The 22227-nt window shown below is 40.0% G+C and overlaps 2 protein-coding genes across 2 annotated transcripts in view; one reads left to right on the forward strand and one right to left on the reverse strand.

The window, feature by feature from the left end:
* Nucleotides 1-93: 93 nt before the first annotated feature.
* On the reverse strand, nt 94-10294 carry atg9a (ATG9 autophagy related 9 homolog A (S. cerevisiae)). The gene is made up of 20 exons (XM_031747171.2): nt 10141-10294; nt 9795-9850; nt 8821-8972; nt 8652-8695; nt 8482-8546; nt 8176-8325; nt 7422-7563; nt 7165-7305; nt 6930-7050; nt 6637-6812; nt 6416-6538; nt 5981-6168; nt 5168-5321; nt 3378-3557; nt 3050-3262; nt 2712-2935; nt 2494-2611; nt 2133-2403; nt 1587-1732; nt 94-1492 (listed from the first exon to the last, which is right to left on the reverse strand). The coding sequence occupies exons 3-20, from the start codon at nt 8921-8923 to the stop codon at nt 1484-1486; spliced, it is 2568 nt and encodes an 855-aa protein (XP_031603031.1). The 5' UTR covers nt 8924-8972; nt 9795-9850; nt 10141-10294; the 3' UTR covers nt 94-1483.
* Nucleotides 10295-18043: 7749 nt separating this feature from the next.
* Nucleotides 18044-22227, forward strand: part of myo10l1 (myosin X, like 1) — a 49988-nt gene continuing 45804 nt past the window's right edge. The window contains exon 1 of the mRNA XM_039602942.1: nt 18044-18392. Within this exon, the coding sequence (XP_039458876.1) occupies nt 18372-18392 (21 nt within the window). The 5' untranslated portion in view covers nt 18044-18371. The remainder of the gene's footprint in view (nt 18393-22227) is intronic.

The following is a 22227-nucleotide window of genomic DNA, read 5'->3' on the forward strand; positions in this document are numbered from 1 at the left end:
AAAATACGAAGGGTTAGTCACCGTCAACCTACGCATCATAACAGATTATAAACGGGATCATGTTTGTAGTTTGTTTTTCACTGCACACACAAACTCATTGCATCGTTTTTAATAGACGAATTTTCAGCTGTACAAATTGGTATTTTACAAGATTTATAATATAAACAAAAAAAAACGCTAAACACCTTCAAATTATCATTAATCACTGCAGTCTCCATCGACAGTACTTCATCATCATCTTGGCACATCCCTTTGAAAAATAAAAATAATTTAACAATATGTGTACGAAAATATACAGATGCAAAACAATCCAAGTTAAGTGACACTCTGCATTAGCAACTTATTAAAGTGCATCATTCCCAGTGTAAAGACCTGGCTTATTGACAGGGGAACAGAGTGCTTCCATGCTCTGACTGGATATGGTAGACAGTTTTTTTGCTGTGCCATCAAGTTTGAACTCTCCAGAAGGATGAATATGTGATGTCCATGCACTTTGGGAGACTTTAGTATGGCAGAAGTCAATATTGCATGCTTTGACAGCCTTGTTTTCCTACTGAACTATTAGTCTTTAAGTCTGTTGACAAATAGTTAAATGGGGGAAAAATTGGGTGACATCAGATTTTAAAGTGCCTGCAAACACATGAAAATTGATTCAATATTCCCCTGGGCTGCTGTGAAATAACCTGATAACACAGTGCATGTTTGCATGCAGAACCAAATCAGTACAATTCATCTTTTAAACAAACATCAATTTGTGCAAATGCATCCAGATTTCTGGGCTTTGGGACATTTTTAGAAAAATCTCTTGTAAAGCAATTAATGCAGAAAAAGGCTAAATGAAAAGATGATATGAAAAATATTATGTGAATTTTATAAGAGTTGAGATCCTCATACTTTTTTTCCAAGAGGCAAAATGCAAGCTGAAATGCAGAGTATATGGTGTAATCCACAGTCTGCTGCTATCAGTACAAGAACAAATATACACAATGAAAGTCTCTGTTTTTAACAGGATCTGTCTAAACACACTTCATTGTTATGGACATTCTTCATTTTCTTCATTTCATGTTATCATGTTTGCAAAAGTGGACAGTCCGGACTGCTGTGGTCTGGTTTGGGTAAACTGTTTACTTTCCAGCAATGCTTGGTTTTCACAAGCACTGTGTCTCCACAGCATACGCATTTTCATCCCACGTAATGTTTAAAAATGTGTAGTGTAATCTGATGTGCACAGTGGCTATTAGAAATAACTTGATCCTGAAGGTCCTCTTCTGATAAACAGGTTTACTCCAAATGCCTGTTAAACATATCATGGATGTCACAAAGTCACTGTTTATTCTAATGACCAAAGGCAATAACTATCTAAACCTGTTCAGATGGTTTTACTGCTTTTGCATTATATGTCAGATCAGATGTTCAGTCCTGGAAAAGGGTCTGGATGGGATCTATCGAAGGACAGATGCAGGTACTTATTCACATGGCTTGATTATGTAACCTAAAGTGAGAGAAAGAACAAAATATTCATTTACTTGCAGTGAATACAGACAAATTAACATTCAATAGCACACACAGAAAGAAAGAGCATTCACCTTGTGTATGTGAGGAGGCATTTCATCCTCTGAACTCTCCTCTGGTAGTGGTTCATGGTGTCGTGGCGCTGCTTGACCATCCTCTGCCCATCCTCCCATTGGCACACGTGCTGACCTCACTATCTTTACCCCTGTACCAAACGGGTCTTCAAAACAAACAGACAGGGAGTCAAGATTTAACACACTTCTGTGACTTCTACACAACTGGCTTCTTTTTTGAGTCGCCTCCTTATGACCTTTTGAAAGGATGCAGGTTTGAAGCACTTTGCATCAGCTTTCTTTTTAATTCCAGACTCTACATCTATCTTTTATATACAGTCTATAAGTAGAACTGAAGAATTACAGTATTTCCAGTGCAGGCAAATTTTCACATTAGTCCTGACACAGCTCCCACACCTCTTCCTAAAATGAACACATTCCCTTAAAGTGTATTAATTTATATTTCCATTCTTTGCAATAATGCTACTGCAAAAGTAAGGATTTATTATAATAACCTTAAAATGAATAGCATTAAAAAGAATATCAAGCAACCAAAAACATAGGTACCAGTTGTAGGTCCACTGTGGTGTCTCTGACTGCTGCTCTGTGCTGTTGGCCCCTCCTGGCCCAGAGCGGTGCTGCTGGTGGCTGAAGCTGAAGTGGGAATGGCACTAGGACTGGGAACTGTGGTGGGGAAAGTGTGCGATCGAGGGAAATTTCTTGAATGGGGAATGGGTTCGCTCCTTACTTCATCTGGGATGCTGTCACTGCTTTCGTCGCTCTCCTGTCTGTGCCAAGTGTGGCGGGACATCTCGCCACGAGACTGCTGTTTATGGAGCTTCGGGATAAAAGTGAGAAAGATGAGGATGGCTAAAGATGGATGAGATCTTTGAAATATTCATAATACCTCCGTTATGCACGCACATACCTCATGCATATAAAGTGCATGGATGCTCATCTCAGTGGAGGCATACTCTGATAGGACCAAACTGGTAAGCTGACCTTCCCATGCGCTGCTGCCTGAGCTCACAGTTCGAGCGTCGGTCCTACCGGAGGAGAGAACAATATGGAGAAAATTGGACACAAGGCAATGGCAAAGAGAAGGAGAAAATGAGTTTAGTATAATCGAAAGAGTATCTTTCCTACCCTGAGCCTGCCATTGTTCTGCTAGTATGGCCAGCAGCCCTGTGAGCTGCACTTAAGCTGCCTCTCAAGTGAAGGCTGCTGCTAATTGGCGAAAGAGAGCGTAAGGCGGACCCCCCATCGTTTATGCCAGCTGCTGCATGATTTGCTAAAGAAATATCCCGGTCAAAATGAACTGAGGCCAGTGTGGAGGGACCTGTTAGGAGGTTTGCAATGAGACTCCGTGGCTAAAAAAGAAAGAAAAGACAACAGAGAAAATTAATTTTTACCAGTGAAAATGTAATTACATTAATTAATGACCACTTTCATACTTGGGCATGCATGGTAGTTCATCAGCCTACCTCAGACTCTGACAGAGACATTGGATGTGTGTCTGAAGGAGCCCCTGTGGCTTCTCTGTGAACTCTTTCTTTCAACTGGCTGATAAAGTGTGTGGTCTCTCGAGGAGGCTGCCACTGGGGGTTAGTGATGGCAAAGTGCATCAGCGATAACTCCGTCTTCCCATCCTCTGCCTGCTGATAGATAGATGCCTCTGTCTTCCCCTCTGACATCCACTACAAAGGGAGGATTAATTATCAATCAATAACACCACATAGCTTATACATAAACACTTTGTGTTTACGTCTACATATTTAGTCATAAAATTGGCTGCGTGTGACAGTCTCTCACCGCAGGGTGTCCATGCTGCCTAATGTCCATCTGAGCAAAGGAGCAGGTATCTCCTACCCCGACCACCTCCACAGTGAAGTTTCTGAAGAAATCAATGATCTCCAAAGACTTTCTCCTTAGACAGAAGATGAGGATGATGGGAGTCACCACTGGACTTAACAGCTCCTCTAGAATAAATACCTGGAGGAAAACAAAGCGTAAACTGCACACTGAAACGAGGAAAGTGTTATGCTTAATTTATTCTTTTTGAACACATTCACATTTAAACTTCAAAGTTGCTTTCAGCACTAAAAATCTTCAAGGGAAGAGTAAATTACTTCTAACAAGCAGTGATAATATGCTCCTCAGCATGGGACTAAAGACCCCCACAGTCAATAGCTGGAATCTGCTAATTTTCCAATCCCTCCGAGACATGAATGCAAATGACAGTGAATGTGAAGCTCACTATTAGTGGTAGGTGGTGTGTGTATTCAGGCCATAGTCTCTGGTAATTAACAGCTAAATAGGAGAAAATCTTCAGAAGCCTTTCATGGTAAAAAGAAAGTGCACCTTCTCTCAGTTCTAAGGTTTTACATATCAGGAAGTAATAAAATAATCTGGGTTAGTCTTAAAATGAGGTAACTTTAGATGAGCTACAAAAACACAGGATATTACATCATGTCATGATTTATTTAACACAAACAAAGCCAAAATGCAGGAGTGTATGAATACCCATGTGCTCCCTTACTGCTTCCTTATCACTTAAAAGGGTAAGCGGCGGCCAAGTGCTGCTAATCACATGGACTTGATTGATCATAAGCAAGCGTGAGCACCTCTATAAATGGAGATTTTTTGGCAATACTTTGGTCTGAAGCATTCAGGTGTGAGTTTATACATTGCCAAAGGAGAAAAGAAATCACTAACAATCTTGAAGAATGAATTGTTGCTGCCCTTCAGTCTGTGAATTGCTACAATGCCTCTAAACAATCCAAAGGTCCACTACTGTACAGTAAGAATGATGGTTCACAAGTGGAAAACATTCAATACTGTTGCTAATCTTCCCAGCTAATTCATAATGTCATACTGTGCTTGGAGAAACTGCCCCAAAAAACCCCCAAACAAATACAGAGTGCTACATCTGAGACTCTACAGGCCTCAGTTTGCATGTTATATGTTAAAGTTCAATCAGTGCAATTAGAAGGAATTGGATAAGTATGACTTTTTTGGGAAGATTTGCAAGGAGAAAGCCTCTTCTAACTAAACCTGAAACCACAGCTTAAGTTTGCAAAGCTGCATCTGTATTAATCACAAGACCTCTGGAACAATATCCTTTGAACAAAAAGGACCAAAGTGGAGATATTCAACCATAACACAGTGGAACATTTAGCAAAAACCAAATGCAGCACATCAGCACAAAGACCTCAGACCAACAGTGAAGCACGGTGGTAGAGGGGATTATTTAGGCTTTTTGTGCAGACACAGATCCTGTGGCACCAGGACCTGTACAGTCATTGAGTCAACCATGAATTTTTCTGTATACTCAAGTATTCTAGGGTCAAATATGAGGCTTCAAGCTAAAGCTTGTCCCTTGCAACAGGCCATAGTTCCCAAACACACCAGCAAATCTACAAAAGAATGGCTGGAAAAAGCATGTATTAAAAGGCCTTTATCGTGGCAGAGGAAAGCAGGAGCAGAACATGTGTACATAATTTGTTTTTTGTTTTCAGTTTTCAGGTAATGACATGTTCAGGGTATAATTTGAAAAAAATGCATTTAGAAAAGTTTATTCATAGTTAAGTTTCTGTACTCACTGCTTTGTACTGGAACAGCTGGGAGAACTGGTCTCGGGTCTCGTATCTGTGTGCATTGCCTTGCCAGTGATCAGGCATGTAGTGGATATGAGCCAGAATGACCCGCAACAGCTGCTCAGGGCAGAACACCATATGCTTATCAGGAATAAATGACCTGTAGAGAAAAAAAGAGAAGTGGTGGAGAAGGTCTTTTTTTCCACATTTACTGAGATATGTATGATGACACAAAGCTTTGGAAAACAGATGCATATTAGACAAGAATGAACTGTTTAAGTAAAGTAAAAGTGGACATTTTTAAAATTATTAATTTCATTCATAATAAACTACACATATGCATCGTTTTTCTTCAGTGTTTTGGATGGCTGAAAGCGCAAAATAATTAACTGTGTCATTAACTTTTGGAATTCAGATTTAAAAGAGCCAGAAGCTGCTTAAGGCAGGAATCCCTCTTCCTTCCATAAGTAGGAAGAAGAATGAGATGCAAAAGAGCATTAAAGGGATTACAACTATGAGTAGCTTTAAAATGGCAATAAAGAAATGGCTCGGGGTTAATGGTTGATATTCTACATGATGAGATTTGGGTCCTATAGTCTTAGTTTGTAGCAGATGTATGCAATTTAATTTACAATATTGTTAAGTATTTTATATATTTATAAAGTTTCATTTAGTTTTACACAGTTGGACTGATTAGCGGTTTCTTGCTATTCTGCTTTCTACCCTCTATTTTACTTTTCTTCTCCACTGAACACATTTAAATTTAGGTTTTTATCTTATTCAGACTTCCCATCAAATTATTTCACCATCAGTCCTTGCCTGCAGATTGTGATACACACTCCAAGGAGTGTGATTGATGAGAGCACATGCTCCACTGCAAGGACGTCCTCGTCATAGATGGTCAGGGCGATGAGAACAGCCAAAAGAGACCCGGCGAAAAATGCCACATTTTTGGCAACCACTGTGAGTAGTGGTGAAAGGAAACAGTTCATATACTTGGATGCAGCCTGAATGAAACAGGAACAGAGTACAAAGAAGAGGAAGAAAGCAGGAGGAAATGGGGTTGATTATTAACTCTACAGGCAATGAATGAGAAGCACCAGAAAAATCTTTTTCCTTGCTCTTATCTACAGGAAAAATCCCAATTGGTCTCATATATTTACAGATTTTCCAGATTTATGGATTAGGCTTTTAGGAAATAAGAAGGTAGTTATGAGCATCAAAGATGTGCAGGAGATGAGTTGGTGCACTGACCTTGTAGCCTTTGCTGAGGCGTGACATGAGCTCGTGGTCCAGCTCATTGAAATGACGCAGATAACATCGACCATACAGAGACCAGCATCTCGCCCCCAGAGAGCCAGGCTCTCGCTTGATCACCTACATACAAACACAGACAAAAAAACAAAACAAAGCACTGTCGTCACTATTAAATGAAAAAGGAAATGGCTTAGTTAAATCATATGTAAACCATTTACCTCAGTATAACTGAAAAAAGCATAAAGGATCTGCCACACAAGAATGACTGGACACAGCAGCAGATTTGCAATGCCGATCCACAGGATACGAGAGGCTAGCCTGTCTGCAAGCTCAAGCCTGTTCCCTCCCCTCTTATACTCTTGTTTTAGACTCCACTCATTCTCAAACAGGGAGCCTACAATGAAAACAATCAAAATCAGTTTAAATAAAGGTTTCTTCTCATAAACAGATCAATTACTTACACAGGATATAACTCATATACAAAAGCACACATGCATAACTGATGACAGACCTGGTCCCCAAAAGAAGATGAGCTCAAAGTTGTATTTGAGACCCCGTGTATAAAACACGTACTCCCCAAGTACAGGAAGTCGAAATCGTACAGGAAGGAGTGATTTATTCACCATGGCAACCTAGAGAAGTACAGGAAGAAAGGTTTGGTTTGAGGTTACATCATTTTGTTATGTCTGAAAGGAGGTGTTCACCCACCAAAATCTTTAATAACATTTCACTGCAAATATACAAACCATGTAATTCTTAAAGCGGAGGATGCGGTGGTAAATGTCCAGCTCTGTCAGCTCCTTTTTATGGATGCAGATCTGATGTTCCTTCTGGATCTCAACAATTCTGGCCTGAACCTCCTGCCACGTTGCATAGGGGAGCTCTGACTGAATAACAAAAGCACTATAAAGCTTAGGAATTGGGCTTTATTCTTGGCAAAAATAACAGACATTAGTGGGTGTTTCTAATGTCAACAGGACAAACTGCCCCACAAAAAACTCACCATGGTCATTTTAAGGGCGTTGATGTAGAAGGATCGGATCTCCCAATAACAGCACACATTGTAGATGAATTTAATGAGCCGATGTAGCCAAAACACCCCGGAGATTATCAGAACAAAGATCACAAACGCATTGTTTCGGATTCTGTAGACCAAAAGAAATGTTATTATTCACCAGCATTGAAGCAGTGCTTCAACAAAATGTCATATTTATCAGAAAAATAAAGAAAACTGGAGCAAAGCTGAAAAGGCTTTATTTTACAATTTCTGAAGATAATATTGTGAAGATTTAAGGCAGTCTTAAAGTGGAGCTTTTATGTTTTTCTTATTTTCTGTCTGGATTCTCATATCTAAAATGGTCAAAACACACAATAATGACATCAGCATGCAAACATAAACCTCAGACTGCTTTAAAAGGTTGATGTCAGATATTCTATTTTAATCTAGTCTCTATATGATATCATTTAGGGAAGATGTCCTTGATATGGTCATCTCAGCCACACAAACCCATGCCTGTAAGTATAGATGCCCCACCCACCTGCTGCTAAATCTTCTGTTTGAGGTGTTGCAACCAATCAGAAAAGGCTGTCTCAAAGATAGAGTGACTAAAATGTGTAGTTTAAGGCAGTCAATAAACTAAGGGCCTCCACCAAGCACAGCATACAGTAAATAGTATTATTTTGAACTACAGCTGGAGCACTGTCTCTACAAAAAACACCATAAGGTCATTTGAACAAATACACAGTCTTAGACTTACCTTGCACTGCAGACATCCACTGGGAGGAATGCATCAGGCAAGGTGACTTTAGATGAATCAGTGTGATTTACAAACTTGTTGGCAAAGAGGACGTCATAATCCACACAGTTAGCAAGGAAGACTGTAAAGCCAACCACAAACAGCAACTGACTGCATAGAGAAAGAAAGCGAGTGGTGCCAGGTAAAGAGGAAAGACAGGGAGAAATAGAAAATATGAAGACAAACATAAGACACAGTATACTCTACAGATAAAAGTTAATGCTATATTGCCTGAAAAATACAACTTGTGATGAAGAGAATACATACACCAGCTCAAAGATCTCTCCGAGCAGCATACAAGTGAATCCATTCTTTTGATGCAGATTATAGACGTAAGAAGTGTTAAGGAATATCCTAAATCCATATGTGGTTAGAAAGTGCAGCGCAATTCAGAACATGGTGAGCAAGAAATGTGCCAAAATTATTTCAAAGGATATTCTCTGGAAAAACAGGTCCAAGTTTTCTATGTGGTGCCATTGAGCTGCAAAAGAGTTGTTTCCAGTTAGTGACATTGTTATTCTGAGGCATCACTGTGAATATAAAACAAAAGGGGCATGCGTTTTTGAAGTCTTATATTTGTTTGTGATTTGTGCATGTGTATCATACATTTAACTCCTTCAGGCACATGCATCAACAGGTTCTCCTCGCCAGGGGGAGAGTCGCTGTATGATGCCTCCAGGCGCTGGTATTCTGTGTCAAAGTGCGCCATACTGACAGCAGCTTCAGTCTCACCAAGTTGTCAAACTTCCTGCTACAGACTGTAGAAAGGAGGGGAGAGAGTTATTGCTCTAAATTTTAAAGAACGTGACCAGGTTTCACTGCTAAGTTTCATTTTCTGCATAAATATCACTGCATATGTACAACACACCTCATATCTTGGTTAAAGATCAACAGAATTTGAGACCCATACATTATAGAAAACACGCTATACAGGTTACAACACCCACAAAGTCCACCAGAATTAACCTCAAGTATAACTCTTTATCGGTTTATTCATTATTGACTGTAGACAAATGCAATTTTTGCTGACCCTTCAGAAGGAAGGCCAAAGGTCAGGATCGCAGACAGAAGATGAATGTAGGTACTTACTAGGGAATTCAAAACTAGGTCTACTGGTCAAAATGCACTCTGTTTACATGATACATGTTGGAAGCAGATAAAAATTGGTCTCAAGTGCATATATAAAATATGTCCATAGAGCAGATAGGGAAATATCTTCATGCATTAGATACCAGCAACAATTTTAGAATGAGTGAATGAGAAACAAAGCAATAAATATACCCGAATGACCAAGTAAAACCAAACAAAAACACAATCCTTCAAGCTTTTGTCTGACTACTGTGTTACAGCCGTGACACCAACGCCCCAAAACCCCCAGAAAACCCCACAAAAATTACATTAAAATAAGACCAACAGTCCTCATGATGTAAGAAAGACTTATTTTACATGTAAGCTGTGGCTTATCACACGATAAACAACACATTGTGGTGTAATGGCTTTGCTTATAGCTAGCTTATAAGAGGCCCCTAAAAATACACGAAGAAACTATAGACATGACAGGAAATACGAAATATACATACCCCCATTCCAGTACAACACGCCCCGAACTGGTATGGTGTTTGCTGAACATATCCAGCTGTAAAAAAAAAAAGGAGGAGCAGTTTTCTGTGAGCCTTTCTCCTGCTTGTCTTATCTAAAACCACAACAAACCGCTCGGACAGAGATTTAAGCAGTATTTCGTCAGAGGGGGTCAACAAACACGTCTGCACATGTTTACACTCGCTTGTAAGTAAACCGTAATTAGCTTGAAGCTAAAATAGGAGAAGCGAATCAGGTGTTGTTGTTGTTGTCGTGGTTTGACAGCAAAGGCCTGACTCCCTAAAAAAAATGCCCCCCCCCCCGTCTCTCGCAGCATCGTGTCCTTACCGTTTGTGTCTTGAGCCTCCGCTGTGTCAGGCCGCAAGAGTGAATAGCCTGAAATTTTTTAAAGAAGCGTTTTATTTTCGTTTTCTCGTCTTTACCTATCAAAGTCAGAGGTAAGCCAGTTTCATTTTCGAAACAGCTAGCCGTCTGGAGTCCGTCACCGCGGAGTGAAGGGTATCTTGTCCAATAAGAAAGGGAGTTCTCTAATGGCATAACGTCAGCCAATCGGATTTCCCTAGAGGCGGGCTCATACTGACGGCCTATCTAAGCGATTCACCATGTAGTCAACGTGCTCTAATTAAATGGCTGATTACTACCACCGTCTGGTCGTTTTTAGTAGTGTCGTGCTGTGATATTTTTTTTCCCCTTTATTCTTTCAATTGTATATTCTATACAATAAAATTAAATACATAAAAATAGACAGTGCCCATATGTATGTGTTTGTGCAGAAAAACAAAACACGTACATAAATGAGACTCAATCAATGCTTAACAAATGTATTAGAACAACTGTCATTAAATGTCAATCAAAATTAGTAATAATAAACAAAATCACTATTTAGGAGCAGTTTGTTTGAGAAAATTCTACTTTTCCGTTGAATTAATGTTAGCAGGTTGTGGTCAGAGTGTGATTTGATCCTCATAACCTGATAAAGAAATAAATAAAGCTGCCCACCCAGTTTTAGCTGCATGCAGTTTTGCTGTAGAGAAACATTTAAGGTATCTTCAAAAATGAAAGCCATCATTCGAGTTTCCATTTTTAGCAATAATAATATGACTGAGAGCAAATCAGTGCAAGGTTTTCTAACTTTGTTAGTCAAGCAGATTCTGACTCTTATTTTCTTAAATCATTTTTTAGCATTAATTCAGAAGTTATGACATGTTTTGTTAACCATACCAAATTAATAACAGGCTCTTAAAGCTGCTGTTCGGCTAAAGGAGATGAGGTGAAAGAGCTGACTCCACACTGACTTCCACAAAGACCACGCCTTGCAACGCCAAGCTCACCTTCTGTCGCTCTCGTGGCTGCCATGAATATTCATACATAATTGTTAAGCCTCTGGAGTGACAGCTGGGCTTTTGTTCAGTGCATGTGTCATTAGTTACACTGTTAACACCAGTGCTTGTGTGCGTGTGTGTTTAACTTAATAATGACAGATTCATTAACCAATGTCCACTCCCTGAATTTGTGAGACAAGGGTCTGTTTAAGTTAGAAAGACCACAAAGAGTTACAATAGAAAGAAATGCTCAACTAGACAAAGTCATCAAAGTCGTGCTATTGCTTTTCAGCCATTTTCAGTCCCGCCAGTTTCACCCAACCTATCTCATCCTATTTTTTTTCCTGATATTTTTAAGAAGAGCAGGGGTGTCTTGAATCGGGGGGAGCCCATGTAATCCAGTTATTATAGCGATCTGGGTAATTTCAAATGCGCTCATTAGGATTAGGCTTCATTTAACTTAATCCAGTAGAAAAAGTCGGTCACAACAAAGCTCAGATAAACTCTAAACATTAACTGAGATACAGATGTAGTATGGACAGTAATTAAAAGCTGCGATAATAATCTTGATAAAATCTCTACCTACTGAACTCCTTCTATTTCTTTTTATTTATTGGCAGGTGTACAGGAAAAGTTGCCAAGGGCGGGGCTGATGTAGCAAAGAGAAGAAATTATCTCCCCAGACTCACTTAAAGCATTTGTTTGTGTGGTCACAAGAGACAGATGATAAAATAATTTTTGACTATTGTATGGATTTGGATGTCTGCATGCGTGCTCTCCTGCAGGCTATAGCTGACTGATTAAATTACCCCCACTGTCTGTTGGGAATTAAGGGGTTGCAATGACAGCTAATTTGGTTCAAAGATGTGCTATCCTACTGCCATGTAATATGAATGGTGCAGGAGTGGGGTGTGGCAGTGGCGGGGTCTCGGTAGGGGGAGGGAGAAAGGAAATCATGATGAAGTCATCCCTCTGGAGCGACTTAATTCGATCGAACCCCTTTCTGTACATGCATGCATGTAAACCCAACACAGCTGACATAAATCTGGACACATGGGGATGTTTGCAATTCACAGAGCGTGCAACCTTACACCGCAAACATCTCTGCAAAATTTCCAGGAGGCCTAATAGTGCCATGTCTTTTAGGGTTTGTAAAATAATAGATGTACTTGCATATTGTTTTAATATAGCTGCACATGTGTCTTGCCTTTGCGTAGCCTAAATATCTACACATAAACTGATGTTGAAACATCTTATATAAAGTCACATATTCAATCACATAAATAAACCCCTCTCCACCCATTTTTATTTCAACAGATGATTTGAAAACTCAAGAGCCTAAAAAATCATGCACATAAGATCGGATTGATATCAATTTCCTGTTCATGTTTTACAAAACTGGAGACATGCTGACAAGCTTAGATTGTTTTATATGCTCGTGTTACATGTGCAACCAGAGCAGAAACATTCCTAATCCCTGCCTTTTCTGTTAGTGAGGCCAGATACAATGTAAAAATTAAAATATGTATATCTAAAAATAAATGTATGTATCAATGGAATCACAGCTCATTGGAAGAGACTACGATCTCTCTATAAGAGCCCACAGCAGCAGGAATCAATGAAACAGTCTGCTGATAGTTTAAATATGTATATTTTTACATTTTACAAGAGGCCAGCCCACCACCCTCAACCCTTAAATGAAATATGAAATCATATTTCTTTCTGGGATTTATGATTTCAGGGCCACAAACTTTGTTGCCTGACTCATACAGATCAGATGACATCACATATATCACTCTGAAAGTGCTCATGAATGCATGAATGCAGCAATCATTCCTCTGTTCACCATCCCCAAGGAGTGAACTCTGACACCAGGATGCACGAATCGTCTCTCAGAAGAACCACAGTGGCTCAGCTTCTTTGTAATTATTATTTCCACTGTACCTTTCTTTTTCACTTTGCTACTGATACTACAGGAAAATTGCTTTGTAAATCTTTACTCATTTTTCTGTCTTTGCAGTCTGCACTCTTATCTCTGTTGTCCATGCATTGTAAATGCTTTAATATTGTGCAGCCAGACATGCAAATGTACACCAGACAGAAAGCCTTTTACCAAACTAAATGGTTAATGGTCATCACCAACAGTGCAGCCAATAATCAATACAGATGTAAAGAGAAATGGAGGCTGAAAGAAAATGCAAGCAAGAGGCTGTTTGTATAGAGATTTTACAAGACATATACCTTGCAGACTTTCACTTTTGATAAAACTTATAGTTAGGACTGACTCAGGTGACCCTGAAACGTCTCTAAATTATGCTGCAATATACTTAGGCTGCTGGGGGGGCTTCCCGTGATGCACTGAGCATTTCTTCTTCATTGATCTCTCTTTTCCCTGTGTGTGTTTATACACTACAACTATATTTAATCATTAGTTATTATGAAACTCTAGCTCTCTCTTATAGTTTAGTCACAGCAGATGTTTGCCTCTCCCTTAGCTTGGTTCTGTTGTAGGTTTATTCCTGTTAAAAGGGAGATTTTCCTTCCTGCTGTTGCCAAGTGCTTGCTCACAGGGGCTTGGGCGATTGTTGGGTTTTCTTTGTCTTTTCCTGTATGAAGCACTTTGAGGTGACTGTTGTTCGTATTGTGTTTTCAATCTGAAGTTAAACAATCTGTTGCTAAACAAACCAAAACCTTGTTAGCTCTAACTCAAAGAGGTTTCTGAGTCAAATGAGGCTTTGTATTTCAAGTCTTCGTGTCTGATTTTAACTGGGTTTGTCTTTATGTGTTGGTATCTCAGCGATGATTGCTAAAATAAGTATTTCTCCTCTGCTGGCAGAGATTTGGTATTTATGAGTAATTTGAAACAAATCAAATTAGAAAGACTTAATAACCTCAGATTCATTACACCAAGCCTGTGTGTGTATCTCTTATTATTGTAAAAGCATGCAAACCAACATTTAGATGTGAACAAAACTGCTACAGTTGCAGTAATAATATTTACTGCCAAAAGTGATTTTGGTGATTTATTGCAAGACAAAGGCATGTTGAAATATTTTCATAAAAGAAGAATAGCCAGTGGGCACATAATACGATCTTACAGGGCTCTGACTAACGACGAGGGCTGCGAGTCTTTTATCCACTTCTTAAACGATTTCTTTAAATATCTACAAGTCATAGACTGTTTTAATAAAGAGATGAAACCTAATTTGATTACATATTTGATGACTTAAAAGATTGTATATGAAAATCCTAAAGGTTACCCAGCCAGTGATATTTGAGGATGATTAAAGAAATATCTGGAACAAAAAGCCTTCTTCATAATGTGAATGTTGGAGGCAGAGTGGTAAATCAGTGGCAGGCCATTTTTCATACATTTTCCTTTCTTTACTTTTCCCATTTTATATTTTACCCATTCTAACAAGGGACTGTTAGTGAAGAATATAATGTCTGTGAAATCACTGTCACATCATAAATGGGAAAAATCCAGAATAAAATAAAAAAAACCCCAAAACCTTAGTTTATCTTGGTCACAAGCTTGAAAGTTATCACATAGAGGTGGATACAAAGGATGACCCATCTGCTCCATCAGAGAAAAATGGACTTTTTTCGTAAGAATGCAACCTCATTAATATTTAAAACAATACAAAACATAGACTGCATACTCCCTGTGATCCCATGTAACATAAAAACTATTCTGTGATGCATATCTGTCCATGTATCTGACCACACAATGCTTTTTTGTCTTTGTGTGACCATTTATAGAACTTGCTGAGAACCAAATATAGCCCCCAGGCCTTATTTTGGATTGCCCCATTTTACCAGTTAATCACTACAAAGTAAGGTTGATGATCAACTGGGACATTTCACGCTGAGTTTCTCTGGAGCTCTTTCAATCAGCATGTCCTTTCAGACAACCATAAACACATCCAGAGTGAGAGGGGAAGGTCACAGAAGATCAAAGACTTAAAATGAAAGATGGTAATAAATGTAGAAAGATTTATGGGTGCTCTGCTCATAAAACTGATTGCCTGTATCACCGGGAGTGATGCCTGTTAGCACATGCAACACTTGACATGCACACACTCAATCAACTCAATTGTTAAATTACAGCACTGTGCAAAAGTCTTGATCCAGTCTTGGAAGGTGGCAAATAGGCGCAGTAGGTGGAAGTACAGTAGGTAAAAACTGAGTTTTCACAATACAAACGAGCTTGAAAGTCAATATTTAGTATGGCCACCTTTAGTATTCAACCAGTTTTTGCCCAGAGTACCATTGGACTTATTGATGATCTGTCCACATCACCCACCTACCCACCCACACCCACACAAATATTCAGTGTAACAGTAAGAGGAGAAGGAGACATCAAGGAGAAAGAGACGAAGCTGTGGTCAGATGAGTAAGCAGAGTTCTGCTCCTGACTTGCAGGGAACAAAATCTATCCCACAATTCACTGCTGAGGGTCACTCAGTCCTGGTGTTGTCATGGTAATGAGAATTTAATAGCCCATACCTTCTTGTCTGTGTATTTCAATGTGTGTGTGTGTGTGTGTGTGTGTGTGTGTGTGTGTGTGTGTGTGTGTGTGTGTTCCTGTACACATGTGAATATTGGATGAGTTAGTCTGCTGGGTCATGAATAGCAACGACTCCTCTGTCTTTCCGCATCAGAGATTTTTCTGGGCAAATTTGTAGCTGTTACTTTTGCGCTATTGACTCCCATGTAAACCCAAATCAAAAATACAGTCGGTGCATTTGTTTAAAGCACCCTCATGTAGCAGCTGGGAGGGGTTTAGTGCTGACAGATAATCAAAAAGAAGATCAGTGTGCTGTGTAGTTAAAACTAGAACTGGAAACAATAAACAATAAATTTTTTCATCATAGACATTTTTATTTTGCTTAAGAGATCATTTGTGGAAGCCCTTTTGCAACTTCTGAGACTCGACAATTTCAACTACAGTAAAAAAACAGAAGGAAGTAGGAATTTTTCACATTTGACAGTCTGGAAGTAGAAAAAATTTTTAGTAAATTTTAAAGATGATAATTAAAACTTTTTCCGGATCAATTTGTGCTGAGCATTTAATCAATGAATCAATAAATCAACTAATCATTTCCACTTTGCTTAACTTTACCTGAACTGTCTTAGTGTGACAAACCCCAGTCATTAGGTGTAAAATCGATGCTTAAAATCAGGTGAAAGTCCCAGAGTACCAATGTTCCTTTTCCTTCAAATGTGAGATCAGAGAAACGATCAGTAACATTGGGTCTCATTTCCTGAGTGTTTATGTACATGCATGTGTGTATGTGTCTACTCACAAGCACAAAACACGCATGGGGCCCTGCTGGCGGGTCTAGTTTTTGAACTGTTGCCCTGATGAAGATGGAGGGCACAGCTAAATAATACTTCCAACCATGCACACAGGAGCCTCTCCACCCCTATACCTCCAGGGCCCCGTGGGGAACAGGCTGAGCTTATGCTTTACCCAAGAGAGGCCTCAGCCTGCTGGGCTCCTAAAAGTTGCACCTGGCCCCTGCAGCCTGGTGCTGTGAAAAGAAGAATAAAAACCTCACACGGTCCACATCACATAAACCAGCTGTCTGTCTATTTATACCAAACTGTGGTCTTTGGAGACTTTATTGGTTTTTCTTTCTGATTTTGGGATGTTTTCCCCTTACTGTTAAGGTCTTGTGTGTGTGTGTGTGTGTGTGTGTGTGTGTGTGTGTGTGTGTGTGTGCCATGAGATATCATTTTTCAGCCTGGGGACAGGGGCTCTGACTGATCCTGTAACCAAGCCTACTCCTATACACCAAGCAACATATTTTTTTTTGAAAGAAAGAAAGATTATATAGCAATACCCCCACCACCATCACCAATCCCTCTGACCCCACTTTTTCTTTGTGCACTGGTTTTGGAAAAATACAACAAAGCATGAATGCTCTTGACAGCACTTGCCTCATTGCTAATTTAGACATCATTTATTCAGCTTTATAAACTTTCATGTCAGCTTGTCTGTATTCATGGCATTAATGGTTATAATAACTTTATACTCTTGATACACAAGCAAATTTTTGCACAGAAGGTAACAGCTGTGGTAACAGGTTTTATACAATCTATCTGATGTCTTTATTACTCAAATGCTCACTAATACTCTGGGAGCTACATCAATAGCAACATCTTGTGATTCACTGGTAAAGGAAATTACAAGGCAATAAAACTCAAATAATTTTGTTCATGATTTTTGCAGCATATGCTTTTGAAAAAGATCAGACATCAAAAAACTAAATTACATTTTTTTTTTAAATAAAGTAGCTCTATAACAAAAAGAAACAGTCTACAATGGCTTTGAGTTTTTCATTCTCGAACAGTTTGACAGAACAAAATATTAAACAAGAGACTTAATCTCTTCAAACTAGGCAACCTGCTTCACCAGCATTTCTCATCTTATTTCATTTATAACAACAAAAATACTCTTTTTTCTCTTTTTTTCGGGACTCATTGGTGTATGAACACTGACGTGATGGGATGTAGCCGGATAATCTGGTTCGGGATGAGCACCTGTAATTAGACCAAGAGGGACAGAGGTTCTTTCATCTGTTCAGACTGTCAACAACCACAGAAGCTTCATCTCACCTCTAGGTGGACTGTCTGTGACAGCAAAAGCGTTGGTTAATGTTTGCTCGCACATCTGTAGTGTGAGCCTATAATGTGTGCTTTATATCGGAGGGGGCTGTGTCTGCACCGCCCCATCGGTGTGTGCGCGTGAGCAGCGTCAAGCTCATCCTACCCCCGGACTGGTCCTCTCGCAACCCCACGCACGATACTCACATCCTCACACGTGCACACATACAGACACACATACATCTACACACATACTCACACTGATACACAAACCAGGCAGACCTGGAAAACCGGGGGGCTTCAATTAGCGTTCCTCCGACGGATCCCTGACGTGGACATTTTTCATTTTTTCCTCTCAGCCTCCGTGGAATTTTCTCATGTGTGTTTTTCTTTGCGCATAGAGCGTGGACGCAGCTGAGGTGTGTTTGAGAAATTGGGCTATTTCGGAGATTATAGAATAAACGCTCGTTGAATGGGAACCACCAACACAGAGGCACTGCTACCTTTCCCTCATCTCGACAAACAGGCTCACTCTTCAGTTGGTGAGATTTGCGCACCCGAGACCGGAGCCGGTGTCTGCGCTCTGCCGGGTCGGGCGCGAGTCGTCAGGGAGGAGTAGGCAGGATGGAGGCGTTTTTTGCAGAGGTAAGGCCACTGAGAATCTGTGTCACGGTTACGGAGATAAACATTAATGACATTAATGGCGTGATGATGCCTGGATTCACACCGTTGCATGTCTATACTGCAAGATACGTTTTCATTTAGATTCACGTCAATTATGGCAGGTGCCGCTTTGCTTCCGTCGAGCAGAAGCATCCTCACCGCCCCCCAACCCAGAGGAAGGCCTGGTCCCACTATATGTTATAGTCTTCATGTATCTGGGGGGAAAACACCGTTTGTTTCATTATCACTGCAGAGGATCAGGGCCTGACTGCCGGCTTGGTGAATTAATTCAGAGCAGAGCCGCAGAAAAATTGGCCAAACGGGAGCTGACATGGGCTTTTGCATCCATAAGGATGACTGCCGGATTAAAGCCAATCTGTTAAGGGAGGGTAAACCGTGTTGGCCTTCGGCAACAGCCCTACCACGGCATGCTGCCATGAACAGACCCACTCTCTGTGTGTGTGTGTTTAATTGCGCTGTGAATGGGATGGAGATCGGATCCATGGCAGGGGTTGGGCCGGTAGAGGAAGGTAAAAGAGGAGGGAGGAGGAGCAGTGTGAAAGATATGTCTCTGTGTGTGTGTTTGTGTGTATGTGAAACAGAATAGTTGAAGCAGGAGGGAGATAAATTAACTGCCCTTGTAATTGAACATTAACTAAAACATTGGTTATTAATTAATCTCCCACTCTCCCACAAAGATGACAAAACCAGTCTCATTTTCCTCTAATCTGATCCAGAGTTGTGAGCATTTTAGGCTATCATTGTCTGTTGCTTTATTTTCTTTCCTTATAGGTCCTTCACTGTACATGTTCACACCCTAATCAGGAGATACAAGCTTCCTACCACTCCTTGTCTTCATTTGTGTCTTGTTCCTCAGACCCCCATTTAGTGGCTCAGGCACCCAAACAATCTCATCCACTGACTCTGATGCCAGTATCCATCCTCTCCAAGCTACTTATCCTCCCCCCATCTTAAGTTAATCTGATATGGGTTTAAATGCCTCTCACATTGGCAGTGATGTCATGCAATTTATTAGTGTGTGTGTGTGTGTCCGTGTGTTAGTGGCTGTGAGGGTATATGTTTGGGCACCAGAGCTATGAGCTATCATACTTCTTCTCTAACTGCATGACATAACCATGATAAGCCCACAGATTACCACACAACTACATCAAAACACAAAAACCAACACTCCCGCTTCATTTCCCATCAGTTTGTCTGTAATATATTGATCATAGCATTGATTCACAGACCACCATAAAGCAGCCCCACACTGCACAGACTATGAAAGGCTGCATGAGATCTGAAAATGGAGTGACTTATTGAGTTACGAGGCCGTGCAGACATGCATAAGCTGCTACCCAGAAACATGACTTCATGCAGTAGTCAGGTGCTGAGTAATCAATCCTTCTGGGAGGTGTCTGTCCAGCATCCACTTAGTTTCTTTCCTCTTCTGCTTTCATTGCTCCATCCCGTACCCCTGCATTCCTCCATTTGGATCTCTGAAAAAAAAAAGAGTGAACAGCTGACCGCTCTCTCTCTGTCTCTTTCTCAACCCAGGCAGAAAATGTGATGGCCATCCAGCCAAGCATGAAATATCAGGTGGTATTAGACTACTGTATAATCCCCGCATAATCAGACTGGCCTGGTTAGTAGTAAATTATGGCAGTTGTGGTGACTTTATGCACTCTAAATATGAAAAGAACCCAATCACTTCCTTGTTATGGTGGCTGAAAAACCAAATTGTTACTCCTGGTGCAGATTCCATCTGGTATTTTGATTGTTTTTTAGATTAAAAAAGTGCTTCTTATGTTCTTAGATACTCTTAGCTAGTTTCAAATAAGTTATTTCCTAAACTGGGTTAAAATTTTAAAAACTTTAAAAAATGTCAGCTTCAGTTCTGTTGTTTAAATGTAAATCTGACTGGGCTTTACAGAAGCTGGAAGATTTGGAGCACAATCAGCAAACATTTTAAGTGTTTTGTCTTTAATAGATTCTATACATGCCCCGGTGACCACTGTAATTAAAATGCTTTTAAATAATACTTCAAAATAATTTTCCCTGGAGCCGCTTCATGATGACTGCTGAGTACTTTGTTGTAAGCGCTTGAGTATCTAAATTTGAGTATTTAAATGTGCTCATGAGTGAGTTGGGTGACATTTGTTTTCTGGGTTGATAGTTTGTATTCGTGTCAGTGCACGTGTGATAGCTTTGAACAGGTGTAAAGCTGAAATGAATAGGCAAGGAACAGCTTTGGTGTCATTTCTGCTTGTTTTTATCCGGTTTGATATTCACTAAAGACCTTTGTCTTCTGTTTCTGTCTCGCTCACTTGTCCGTGTAACTGAATAAGCAGTAAATCTTTATTTACTACCTTTCAGTTTGTTGAGTGGTCGCTGTAGCCTGTACCGAGAGTAGTTGAGGAGCAATAAAAGATTTCTCACACTACCAGGGTGATTGTAAAAATGTAATCTTCAGCGTGCATTCTCCATGGCAATTTGCACATATGCAGTGAAACATTCATGGAAGCATTTTTATGCAGCTTGAACAACATAAAGTGTCTTCTAATTGCAGAAAAAGAAAAGTCGGTCCTTTTTCTTTCGTGCAATGGGTGTTCATGGAAAAAACCTTAGGGTAAATTAAGCAGAGCCCACGCCAATCCACTGTGGTACAAATTATGCAGGATTTGGTATGAAGTGCATACTGCAGGAAGCTGGTTCAGTGGAGGTAAGGGAACAGTCACTGGAGATGTGTGACCTATATTCAGCAGCTCCAAACACATTTGTTCTGCTTTGGAGCTGCATCAGTTTTGCTTCTCTCTCTCTCTCTCTCTCCTCTTTTCCCTTCCCTCTGATGCTCTCTCTCTCCCTGCGGCCACTCTCTTGGTGCTTCTCCATCTCGCTCAACCAACCACTTTAAGAGCTGCTCAGTCAGCCTCCCTCCCCCTTCTGGCAGCTCTGTCTTTCTCTATTCTCTCCTCTCTGTTTCCACTTTATCTTTTTTTCTTCTCCTTTAAACCACTTCTTTTTTTGTTTTTTGTTTTTTTTTCCCAGCATGTGTAGGTGTAACAGCTCTGCCTCATCTAAAGTAAAGCTATGTTACAAGATATGAATCTAATTACATTTCCCATGATACTATGGTAGTATATAACTATCAAATGTCACAATTTTCTGGGTAACAATAAATGAAACAGGATATTACATCATTTTTATTGTATTTTGTCTTTCCTGATTTAAAAGTCTTTAATTATATTTATGGGCTTCTGGACTAGACTGTGCCCAATTTGATTGATTGGACTAATGGTCCTAAACCAACAGAGCGGTTCGATTTCTAAACCAAATGAATTTGTCTGGTTTGTCCAATGTCAAAAAAACATTCTAATGCTATTACAATAAACTCAGATATCAGATATCACACATATTAAGCTGTAATTCAATTGGCAAAAATCTGAACCATTTCCACAACCATTAATCATTATTAAAACAGCCATGGAGTAAACCATGGAGCCAGTGTACTCTCTGTACTGGACATTTGGTGTTAAATCTTTGCCAAATCAAACATGCGGATCATTGAGAATGAGATTTCTTAGGATGTTGTTGGGTGAAAACAAAGGAAGAGGAGTGGGGGTTGGCACGTTTAGAGGCAGCGACAGAGAAGGGAAGGTAGTATGGTGGATATAAGAGAAGAGTTTTAAATGTAGGGACTGTGACTGGTAATGCCATTGAGGCAGGAGGAAAGAAAAAGGAAGATCACAGACAAGGTTTATGGATATAGTGAAGGAGGACATGCAGATCGTTGATGTGTCAGAAGAAGATGCAAGGG

The sequence above is a fragment of the Oreochromis aureus genome, linkage group 19, assembly GCF_013358895.1.
Source record: "Oreochromis aureus strain Israel breed Guangdong linkage group 19, ZZ_aureus, whole genome shotgun sequence".
NCBI classification, from domain to species: domain Eukaryota; kingdom Metazoa; phylum Chordata; class Actinopteri; order Cichliformes; family Cichlidae; genus Oreochromis; species Oreochromis aureus.